Raw genomic sequence first — 11,930 nt, forward strand, 5'->3', positions numbered from 1 at the left:
AAAGGCCCCCCCCCACCCCACCCCCCTCTGGGGACAACTTCCCTCGCGGGGGCCGCGCCCCCCCCCCCCCCCCCCCCCAATGCATGCCTGACAGTGTAAAAATTGTCATTAGTTAACACAGCGAGTGTGACCCCTTTTGCTGCCCTTGTTGACCACAGCAGTGCCATCGCTGACATTCAGAAAAGATCAGAACACCTGTTGCATTGGACTGAGGTCCAAGTCTCCCTGTAACCAGGGCCTCTTCCAGTGACCACTGTCATTAATATGACACTGATGCCACTGATGGGTTTTTAACTGGTGACCTTTAGTATGTATTTGATAGGCCAGCTGAGTGCTTTCAACAATGGCATCTACCGCTACTGCTGCGAAGCCTTTTCAATAAACACATTTACATCGCCCTCTAGTGGGCAAAATGTGAACACATGCGGATTAAGCGTTGCATTCACTTGCCACATTTAAAATCCGATTTATAAAGACATACTTTGGTTGTTAGACTTCATGTGTCATTGGTTGTAAATTATAACTTGACATATCCCAAAAAGAAAGTGCACCCTCTTTGTCATATTTCCTGTGGATAATAACAGTCCACTTTCATCCACTAACAAAAAGAAAATGCCTCTTTTTGGGAAACAATTATATATATATTTTTTTAAGTCAGGTTGGTCCATGTTCTAGCTTTTCTGGAACTTCACACTAGACAAGAGGAGGGTTACTTAGTTATTATTGTTATTTATTATTTGGCTACGCAGCTGTGCTCGTGCTCTCGTGTGACAATGCCAATTTCGGATTTTTCTGCAGTACGTGAAGGCAGCATAATACCTCTCGCTGCTCTCACTGTCCTCCTCCTGTCGCGTATTGATCCTGCTGGCTGATCGCTTAGCTTTTGTGTGTCAGGATGGTGTATGTGGTGTGCACACGTTTGTCCGTAGTTTCTGGTTAAAGGTATCTGGCAATTTGGGGGCTTTAATGTTCCGTGCAGCTAATCTAAAAACCATCGGCAAAGCGGGAACCGGCTGGTAGGTGGTATTTGAAATGAAATCCCTGAGACGTTCACATATTGTTCACGTCCACTCAACTCTCGTGAACCAGCTAAGCTAACGCGCTAAAGCTAGCGTTGCTAACTGGCTAGCAGCAGCAAATCACATACAACTATCGACGGGCTTCTTCTTTGTTTATTTATCGATGACAGTCGTTTAAAATCTCCACAATTTAAAGCTACCAATATTGGGTTGTTATTGTTTGACTAATTATCTTCTTTAGTGATTTGTTATTAGTATCAACGTTTGTTGTCGTTGACTTAAGCTAGCTTTAGCGTTAGCTCATGAAGCTATTAACGACCCTTACAGTTAACTAAAGAGTCTAAAGACTAAGAGTAACGTTAATGTTGGTGTCAAATCCAGAGGAGTGCTCTTAAATCAGACCTCTGAAGGTTTATAAACGTAAGTATTACGCAGTGAGGGTCCAACTTAACGAATCATGTGTAAAATGCGAATAAATAGCTATCTGGCTAACGTGAATAGTTAATAGTTGCCCGTGTTTTACGTTGTTAATGTCAGTTAGACATCTCCACTGCCGCCGTTTGGCTAAATAACGTCACGGTGCTTTGATTTCGGCCTACTGTCTTGACAATTGTTACAGACGTAAATGTCGCTTTCTCCATCAATGACAATCTGCAAATCATCCCTACATACACGCACATACCAACAAGAATCCCAACAGCACCCATAGCTGTCCTGCACCCACTGATGACATAAGTACAGCATAAGTTGTGATCCTAAATGTGTCCAGTCCTGTGTCGAAATGTGTGAAATAAGATCCTCTCTCTTTTGCTTCCACTTCAGGCACTTTTTCCGGACGATGGACGAGCTGGTCCACGACCTGGTGTCAGCGCTGGAGGAGAGCTCCGAGCAGGCTGCTCGTGGTGGTTTTGGTGATGGAGGAGACCACGCGCTGGCCGTGGGCTGTCTGCTGAAGAGGCAATCTCGAAAGCGCAGGGGCAGAAAACGACGCTCGGACAACCCGCACCCGCCCTGGGAGACGGGCCACCTCAGTGAGGGCTCGGAGTCCAGTCTGGAAGAACACAACAAGGCAAGTTGGGCCCGAGTGGGTCGGGATCAATAATTTTGTACAAAGACAGTTGTTCACACGGGACCTTTGGGCTTGTGTCAACAAACCAACCGACATTCATAAGTTGCACACATTTAGCCTCACTCAAGTCTCTAAATATAGCGTCAGAATCCCCGTTTGATATTTACTGTCACGTCTGCTGCAGGACTACCGTGCCAGTACAGGGGGCGTCTCTGCTGCCAACAGCCATGCCCGGGACAACAGCGACTCGGATGAACAACTTGGCCCCAAACGGCGCACCCTTCTAACAGCTGACACCGGACGAGGCAAGCGACCGGTTTGGCCCGACGACTTGGGTGTCCTGGGGTCCGCAGAGGGAACGCGCAGCCTCAGGCGGAGACGTAAGGTCAAACGCATGGTGGTGGACCCACCTGTCGAACCAGAACCCCCCTCCTGCACCATGCTGGGGCCGCCGCCTGTTCCCAAAGCCCGCGCGGGTGCCAGGCCGCATAGACTGGGTCCGAGCAACGTCAGGTGTGCCATGGAGCTCTCTGGAGGTGGAATGGTGGGGCCGGGGGGAGGGAAGAACCGGGTGAAGAAGAGGAAGCTGGCTCCCTACAGGCTGGGGATGGAGGCTGCAGATGAAGGGGTGGTGGTGGAGAGCGAGGACCCCATTTCTTCTCCAACGGAAGGGTCCAAGGACAAGATGGAGTTGGAGGAGCAGAAGGGTTCGGACGAGGAAATGAGTGACAGGTGGTTAGTGTTTTGACTTGTTTTTTTCATGCTTCTGTATACTTTATTTATGAGACACGGTAGGTCAACAGGTGAGGAAGAACTGCTGGCTATCACACATCCATCGCTTTGACATAAATGTTAGTTTTCGTGATCAGAAAGTTCCCAAATTAGATTGACGTTTGACCTATTTTTCCGGCAAGTTTTGTATTCAGATGCCCTTCTTATGGCATATAACATTTAGAAACCTGGGCTTCTGTTAATTGGAAAAAGGCTTTGCATTTCCATCTTCCACTCTTCTCTTTTTCAGCGAGACCAGCAGCGTGAGTAACAGCAGTGACGGAGGCCTCTACACCAATGATGAGGGAAGGCAAGGTAAATACTCAGATATGTTTAGTATTATTGTTCACACTCAAAAGAAAGTATACATAGACAGTAGTAATATACGTAGTATTTAACTTATGTAAAGTGAAACGCCGGGTCACGTTTTCCTCTCTCCTCCCAGCTGATGATGAGCAGAGCGACTGGTTCTACGAGGGTGAGCCGGGCTCCGGTTCAGGACCCGGAGGTGCGTGTGGGATAGCGGGGGTGGTTCCCTGGTGGGAGAGGGAGACAGGCTCGGAGGAGCTGGACCTGGCGGACCCGGTCTTCAACAGCATCCTCACCGGATCCTTCCCTCTCATGAGCCACGGAGCACAGAGAGGTAGGCTGGAAACATACACACGGTGTAGGTAAAAACAGCAGTCTGATTGTTTTTTAGAGACTCGGACACACTGTAGTAAATATCTAGTCGAATTATAACACTGTAGGAGTGTATGTGGTTGTTGTTGTTGCAGTCTCACTCATGACCAGCAGTACTAAATAGAAAAAAACCCCATTATTCATACGATTGATACACACCTGATCATGTTTTACATAAATCCCAGTACCTCACATAACGGTTCTTCCTTAGTGGCCACCTTATTGTTTACCAGGCCTCATCATTTAATGAAGTGGTGACGAACCAGTACTCTGTTGGTCAGGGTTCCAGGCCAGGCTGAGTCGTCTTCATGTAAACCAGCCGGCATCTCAGGCAGGCGGCTCCAGCCAAATCTTCAATGACAGACTGGGCCGACAAAGCCAGGACTCCCACGAGTGAGTCCCCATCTTTTCTTTTTTCAAATTGTAATTAATTCTGATTGTTCTGTCGTCTATTTTTGTCTTTTCTTATTTGTACTTTTATGTCTTGTGAGAGCCGTGGTCGGAGGCTTTGTTGACGTTTCACAGACTTTTATATAAGTGCTAAGTTATATAAGTTATATAGAGGAAGCACCAGCTGGTAGACAGGATCACAAACGAGTGAAACAAACAACTTACTTGTTATTTTCCTGATTGGTTCATCTATTCACATTTAGAAACATGACCATCACAAGTTGCTAGAGAGTCGATTCGATTTTGGTGGTATAGCTCAAGGTAAAACGCGATACCTCAGGGATGCCGAGAGCGAATTTCTTCAATATTTGACACAAACGTCCACCTGGACTCAAAGTTGTACTGATTATTAATTTGGTGCTCGCCGTTACCTCACACGGCACGTTTTTTGGGCATTACTCAATCATTCATATGCTAATTATGACACTTTCATACAGATGTCTAATAGGATGGCTAATGATGAGTTGATGGTGTTGTGGACAGACATGGAGGTAATCTACAACTTGACTGGTTGTCAGAGGCACACAACTGCGAGGCGGTAATTCTAGTTTCTTCTTAATCTACTTATGATTGTAGCTCTTTCAGTCGCATTTTAATTTTATGAAAGGTGCGATACAAATGAAGTGGTTGAGACTGAGAACAGTAGCGACAGTTTACCTCGAGAATCAATTCAGATTTAATTGTTATGTAAAACTAATTTGTTTGCAGACAGCAGGGTTAGATAAAACAACAGCATGCAATACAAAATGACTTATTATTGAGACGATATAAAAGCAAAGTAAACTGGAACACGGATAATATTGATTTCATATTACAGGTTCCACATCTGTCCGTAGTTAATTAAACTGCAACTTCCTGCAGTTCCAATGCAAGTAATGTTCCTAAGTTAAAGTCGATAAAGGTAGATGCTTCTGTGATGGACAACAGCTCACCCACAGTTTGCTTTCTGTCTCTGGAACGCTGCCTTGGTGGGACTTTGAGGGCTTTATTATATATTATTATATCTCCAACAGGCCCTGGTTTAGCTCGGGCTCGAGGAGAGAGCACGGACAGGTGAGCCATGTTTCTTTACCAACGTCTTCCCTCTCAAATGCAAAGTTTAAAAAAAAAAAAAGGACCTATGTGGTTGTTGTTTTATTGCAAGGATTTAATGCAAACCTGCTTGAGCGTCAACTTAAGTTTTTCCTCTGCCACTTCAGTTGCATTGGGACCCGCGGTCAGACAAAGGGCATCGGAGAAGCTGCTCGGTAAAAACCGCCAGCAGGTGAGAAACACAGTTTCCCTCTAAACACCGCTGATTTACGACCAAAACTCTGGACTAATTTCATTTAGTACCTGCGTTTGATTCTGCGGCGGTCTCATCGACCTGACTCCCCGTAGCTTTCACCTTGTTTAATGCGATTCTTCCAGCTACTTTCCACGGTGTTATTTCAGCTCAAACTAATGCTCCCATATTTTTGTCACGCTTGACTGGTTTTGCAGACAGACCAGCGGGCACCTGGGCTCTCTGTGTACGGGGGATGTCAAGCGGAGGCGAAAAGCAGCCCCCCTCGGCTCCACCGCCCCCTCAGGTATTGGATGCAAACCTAGCTGGACCTAACACACCATCTGGCACTTTGTACCTACTTCCCCTTCTTATTGTATTCTTGGCTCTCACTTTGTCGCCTGGTTTCCTCCCCCCCCTCTTGGTTGAGCTCAGTATGTTCACCAGCCTGCTTCCCTCATTGCCTTCTGTCTCACACATGCACTGATGTAAACAACGAGCCTTTCACTACGCATATCTCTCTTATTATTACACCAGGCTGTAGCTCAAGTTGGACAAGACTCAGTTGGCTAGTCGTGCTTTTAGAGCGGAGATACTGGATTAGCTGTTAGCCAGTATCATCCCCCCTCCCCCAAACCACTCTCTGTACCTCTGGGCCTGTTGATGCTTTTGTAAGAGGAGGGAGGTAGCTAAGCCTTTTACTGTTCGGTCAAACTCCCATTATAACATATGTACCCTGAAGCCATGTCCCGTTTCTGATCATATTTTAGACCATGACACCAGAATTGTATGCACCATCACACAACTAAGTATTGCAAGTTGAAGATGTAACAACGTCTCAGCGACACTCTTGTTTGCAGGCACATGAAGATTTTACGTTGCAAACGTCAAACACGTTTCACACCGTTGTCGTGCTCAAGAGCAGCAGGTGCCGAGCACCAGCAGGGTGGTCGGCAGCAGAGGTCCTGCCAAATTCACGACGTCAGAATTTGGCTTTCATCCACCGTGCACTCAACCACCGAGTGTGTAAATGAGCGTGCGGCTTCGCCCCGTGCTTCATACAAATCAAGATGGGGTGGGGAGGGGGCAGTAAGTTGGCATCTGTTACTGGACCGGAAACTTTCAGGAAGAACGAGGATGAAAAACACTGTTTGAGAACCTACTTTCTCTCACTGGATGTGTTTACGTGATTACATTATAATTATTCTTAGATGTATCAACAGTTTTAATGCAGTGGGGATGACGTCGCAGGAGGAGATCCTCTGGTGCAACACGTTTTACAGACTCTTATATAAAGGCAGAACCAGACGGTAGACAGAATCTCAAATGAATGAAACCACCTACTTGTTATTTTCTTGATTGATTAATCTATTCACATTAAAAACATGCCCGTCACTAGTTCCTAGAGCCAAAGGTGACGTCTCTAACACAAGCACATCCCATTTATAGTGATGTAAGAAGACCAAATCAGCAAAGCCTTGATCACCTGGAACTATATTTTAGATATGTACCATATATATTTCTTCAAACATCCACTCGGACTCGAGGATGAACCGATTTTAGATGTTGGTGATCAAAGATCGAGATCACCGTGACCTCACATCCGTCCCGTTTTGGTGAACATGATATCTCAGGAATGCCCTTTAAGGATTTTTTTTTTCAAATTTGACACAAACGTCCACTTGGAGTCAACGTGACCTTTAAAAAAAAAAAACAAAAAAAAAAAACATGTTTTGGGAATTCATATGCTATGTCTAATAGGATAAAATAATGAGGATGTGAACAGCAACGTGACTGTTTTGCGGAGGCATAAAACTGCGAGACGGCAATTTTCCTTTCTGACCTGTGCCCTCTCTTTTCAGGAGTGGTCGGGGAGAACGCGGCTCCGATCCCTGACTCGAACATGGGGAGTCGGATGTTACAGAGCATGGGCTGGAGCCCGGGGATGGGCCTGGGTCCAGAGGGCCGGGGCATCACCGAGCCCGTCCGGGCCACACAGAGACCCAAAGGCACCGGTCTAGGTTTCAACTGAACACCTGGTGTCTGCATCCTAAACCTGAAGCGGGCCCAAAGACCTACAAGGAGCGAGGCAGACGGAACAGCTGCTCAGGGCGATGAACGATTAAAAAAAAAAAAAAAAAAAAAACGGTCCAGAATAATCCAGGCATGCGAGTCATAAGAAGGGAAGGAATGAGGTTTTACCTAGCAACAGTCTGTGATGAAAGAGAAACTTTCCCATATTGGGGAAACTGCAAGAAGCTGGGGATTTCCAGAGAGAGAGAGAGAGAGAGAGAGAGAGAGACGTGAACGAAACTGAGCTGGAGAAAATACTTTTTTGCAAACTTCTCAAGAAACTCCATGTTGGAGAAAATAAATGACGTTGACGCCTCCATAGTTAATGTTATCCTGAGCCGATGATGAGTGTGGTTTGTTTTCAGTCAACGGTATTGGTTAGTGAATTAACCATCAATGGTTTTGTCCAATATTGCACAGTATATTTGGAATCAAAGGCTGTTTGAGCAGGTCGTACCTCGAGATTTATTTCAGCTTTCTTTTTAAGGTAATGAAGTAAAAGTACACTGTATGGATGTGTGTTCTCTGGATCTTCCCCCCCCTCTATTACGTTGTTCATTTAATGGAAAAAGTCATATCATCAGAATGTTTTTATCTACCCAAGAACAAGAAAAAGATTAAATCAAACCCACGTTTTCCCCTTGATTGTAGCACCACTGCGTATGCATGTACAGCTGTGGCTGCTGCAGGTTCTGCTGACATTTACTAAGAAAACACAGGAGTCAAAGTCTTGCTGACTTTTGACTATTTTATGCAGTTTGTTTCGGTATTTTATCCTGACACATGTTTATACTGCAGTATTTAGCCTGCCATAGCCGTGCTCAATGACTTCACCTACATTACATGAAGAAATGGCTGTTTTATTGTCTGGTTACAAGCCCTCAGCGTCTCCTTACAGTTATGGAAATCCCAGTGAAAGAGAGAATTAATAAATTTAGCTCTTTTCAATGTCTTCAGAAGTTGAATATCTCTCTCTCTCTCTCTCTCTCTCTATATATATATATCTATATATCTATATATATATATATATATATATCTATATATATATATATATAGCTGTTATCATAAAGGTCCTTAATACCATTTGTTTCACAGGTGTTTCCACTTAATTAGCACTAATGGCGAGTGTAGGCTGTGCTTCAGGTCTAATCAGGTAGAAGTGAAAACACCTGTGTGAGCGGCAGGTCCTTTAAAAACAGGAAGTGCTACTTTAATTATATTTTTAAATTTACTTTTAGTCCCATTGTTTGTTTGTTTGGGCTATTGGGTTAAAGTTTACCTACAACCATAGATTGTCCTGAACACAGATTTGAAATTATTTTAAGAGCAGCTAGAGAGTTAATGTCTGGAAAAACAAAATAAAAATTGAAATTCTGAATTTATAAATGTGCAGGAAGTTGTACTGTGAGTATATTGTTTTCCTTTGCTCTGTTGTAACCATTGAGCACCATGTGGGTGTTCTTTTACCCACCAGGCCTGTTCAGAGAAGTGTGAGGTGTCAGGGAAAGTATTAAACTTGAAGCCAATATTTATATCCCGTGAAAAACAGATAATTACGTACTTTGCTGTGTGCATATTAAAAAAAACCAAATCAAACTTCTTCGATAAGCATCCATTTGAGGAGTAGTGTGAAAGCTTGGAAAATGTGCTTCTCTTTCTAGCGGAGAATTGGATGAAAATATGAATATGAAGCCAGCAGCTGCTTAGCTTAGCATAACAGGAAACGGGCTAACCTTGTTCTGTCCAAATGTAACAAAATCCACAAACCAGCATCGTTTAGAGTCTAGCAATTCGGAAAAACGGAAGTGGTAAAAGGCCACCAAGTAGCCCAAAAAAAATGTTATCTGCAAACCAGGGGATACGTTAAATGTTAACGTTTCTGAAACAAAAATATGTTTCATAAATACCATCAGTCTTGTGTCACGCTTGCAGAATCGCACAGTGCCACGTGGTTAACATTCTGAAGTGAGGTTTAGGCAACAAAGTACTTGGTTTAGGTTTGAAAAAATATCATGAATTGTGTTAAAACAATATGGTTACATTGTAACAATGTAACCTCACAACTGTAACTAGCTTAAATAACAGGAACCCGAACGGCGGTCTCCTGCGTGAAAGTCTTGTGTTTGTTTGACCCACCCAATCTTCGGTAACTTTCTCATTTGTCATACTAGTTATTATACCACGTAACTTTTAATATCAGTCGCTCATTGTGTCACTTTCTCTGACCGATTTGCAAAAGTTAAACAATACCTGTCTTGTTTGCAGAAACATGCAGTATCAACATTGAATCCTGGAGACCTGGCTAAATATAACTTAAACAAGCAACGTCTTACGTCTTCATTTCGGAGCTTTAGAGGCCCTTGTACCTTTGGACGCAGCCAGGCTCGCTGTTTCCTCTTGTCTTGTTTCCAATTGGCCAACATTCACGTCAATACAGATGTACCTGTAGTAAGTTAAAAGCCAATGATATTGGTGATGCCAATATTTCAGACAGGCAAAAATAAATGTTTAAAAAGAACTCGCTAGCTCTCACAGCTGCCACAGAGACCTTCGTGAGGGTTTCATTTTTCTCTCAGTCAGTGGTTACTTATCAGATGGAAATACAACTGTGACATGAAACCTGTTGGAAAAACATCTTATGTCCGGTGGTGGTGAAGCTGATTCATGATTGTACGTCAGCGTTTGAGCCTCTTGTAACATCCACTGATTAGATACAAACTAGGAGAACTTTCTGGTCTGTTGGCTTTTCTCGCACAAACACACTCGCAGCTTTCCTTTTTAATCCACAACATGCCCTCTAAGTATGCCCAACTCCCATCAACACATGCATCGCATTCACATGCTGACTCAACATCGCTGAAATATGATGCTCCCTCTGTCTCCCTCCCTCTGTTCTCTCTCTCTCCCTCTTGTCTCCCGTCTTTGCAAGGCTGCAATAGAAATCCCTCCTCTGTATCTATGGGAATACAGGAGCGCTGTGTGTCCTCTACCCTCCCCTCTACTCACCACCTCCCTCTGCATATAAGGGAACGCTGCCTGCCCCCCCACCCCCCAACCCCTCTTAGACACACTTTCCGTCTGACACACACTCTCAGGACTCCCCCTGCCAGCAAGCTATAGGCAGGTAGGTAAACTCAGCACTGGATGAGAGTGAGACGCTGAGAGGAGAGAAAGAGGGAGAGGGGAATGCATGTGTGTGTGTGTGTGTTTATGTATTTGTGTGTGTTTGGGAGTGTGTGTGTGTGTGCGCGCTGCTGCATCGCTGAGCTACAGAGACCGGAGGCGAGGAGAGCCGGAGCGTTTGTCCTTGAGACTGACTGACTGACTGACTGCAGCTGTAGAGCGGAGGACCAGCCATCCAGCCAGTGGATGAAACTGACAGTAAGTGCTGAGCAAAAGCATTAAGATGAGCGAATGGCAAGAAGTAGGTGCAAGCTTCTTGTAATCGGAGCAAATGAAATGTGTTTTTGTTTCTGTCTGCTTAGAAACAGTCCAATGTGGTGTTTGAATGGAAACAGAGGTGCGCACAATATATATCTGTGTGTGTGTGTGTGTGCGTGTGTGTGTGTGTGTGTGTGTGGCCAGGTGAAGGTTTACTCTGCTCCCAGGTGAACTTATTTCTCAGGCTTTTTATTGGCTCCCATCAATACTTGCTTTCCAGCCTATGTCAGACTTTGTAAGCAGTTCAGTTGCAATTATTCAGCTATTCTAGTTCGCCTGCAGCAGCGTGTCTTTGTGTGTGTGTGTGGGGCGTCAAGAGAGATGTCAGTAAACACAACATTACTGTACATCTCTACAGCTCCTCTCCTCTTCCTCACTGCTCCTGTTGACCGATCGATAGTTGTGCATCTATAATTGGAAGTCATCATTTGTGGCGGCCCTCCAAAAGCGAGTCATTATCATGTGTAATCTTGCAGAAAATTACATTTTGACTAGCGTACCTTGGCGTGGCCAGGAACCAGTGGACTGTGTTGAGTGGGCTGAAGGATGACTGCAAGGTTGGGTTACTTACAGGAAGCCTCCAAAGCCTGGAAAGGAGGGTGGTGTAGGATGAAATGGGCCCGGTGTCATATTTTGCAGGAAAAAAAAGCAAGGAAATTCCAGCAGCGACCCCCGGGGTGCATCTTGTATGATCAGATGAGGCAGGGCAGTAAGGAAGGGATGGCGACACAGTGTGAAGGATTAAAAAGAGGAAGGGAAGGAGGTGATGGAATCAGAGAAAGCTAGACGAGCATTGGCGTTCGCTCTCCGTGGTGCGAGACGCTGTCGTGAGCCGAGACTGGCTCACCTGTGGAGCTGCTGACAGAATGTGTTAGGCCACGTTTAGAGGGCTGGCTCCAGATAGATGGGGAGATAGAAAGAAAGCCAGAAGGCGAAGACTTAAAGCTGTGGTAGACTTTTTCCTTTTTGAACCAGCATGACAGGATAGCTCTTTTGGTCTCTGTGTATGTCTGTGTCTGTTTGTTTATTCTAGACATGCTGACAGTGAGCCAGAGGGCTAAATTTGCCACCTGTGGAGATAAAAGTGATATGATGAGATAGATCAGACTGCATGCTGTGTGTGTGTGTGTGTGTGTGTGTGTGTGTGTGTGTGTGTGTGTGT

General features: G+C 44.9%; 2 protein-coding genes across 5 annotated transcripts in view; both read left to right on the forward strand.

Annotated features, from left to right (window-relative positions):
* The first annotated feature begins 813 nt into the window (after positions 1-813).
* gpatch2 (G patch domain containing 2) lies at positions 814-8,272 on the forward strand. Of its 3 annotated transcripts, none has more exons than XM_031865955.1 (10): positions 814-1,016; positions 1,842-2,088; positions 2,273-2,823; positions 3,110-3,174; positions 3,305-3,502; positions 3,822-3,933; positions 5,004-5,043; positions 5,190-5,254; positions 5,473-5,561; positions 7,117-8,272. In XM_031865955.1, exons 1-10 carry the CDS (start codon positions 967-969, stop codon positions 7,284-7,286), a joined length of 1,587 nt encoding a protein of 528 aa, XP_031721815.1. In that variant the 5' UTR covers positions 814-966; the 3' UTR covers positions 7,287-8,272. The 3 variants fall into 3 exon arrangements, with proteins under 3 accessions (XP_031721815.1, XP_031721816.1, XP_031721817.1); XM_031865956.1 differs by having other exon boundaries at positions 2,273-2,820; XM_031865957.1 differs by lacking the exons at positions 5,004-5,043; positions 5,190-5,254.
* A 542-nt stretch (positions 8,273-8,814) lies between these two features.
* The window catches only part of LOC116393552 (estrogen-related receptor gamma-like), a 29,511-nt gene continuing 26,395 nt past the window's right edge, over positions 8,815-11,930 (forward strand). The window contains exon 1 of one of the 2 annotated variants that reach the window (XM_031865961.1): positions 8,815-10,708. The gene's annotated coding sequence lies outside the window, so the exon portion shown is untranslated. The remainder of the gene's footprint in view (positions 10,709-11,930) is intronic. The other variant, XM_031865962.1, reaches the window with a different exon arrangement.

The sequence above is a fragment of the Anarrhichthys ocellatus genome, unplaced genomic scaffold (genome assembly GCF_004355925.1).
Source record: "Anarrhichthys ocellatus isolate YVR2014 unplaced genomic scaffold, GSC_Weel_1.0 scaffold34, whole genome shotgun sequence".
Lineage (NCBI taxonomy): Eukaryota > Metazoa > Chordata > Actinopteri > Perciformes > Anarhichadidae > Anarrhichthys > Anarrhichthys ocellatus.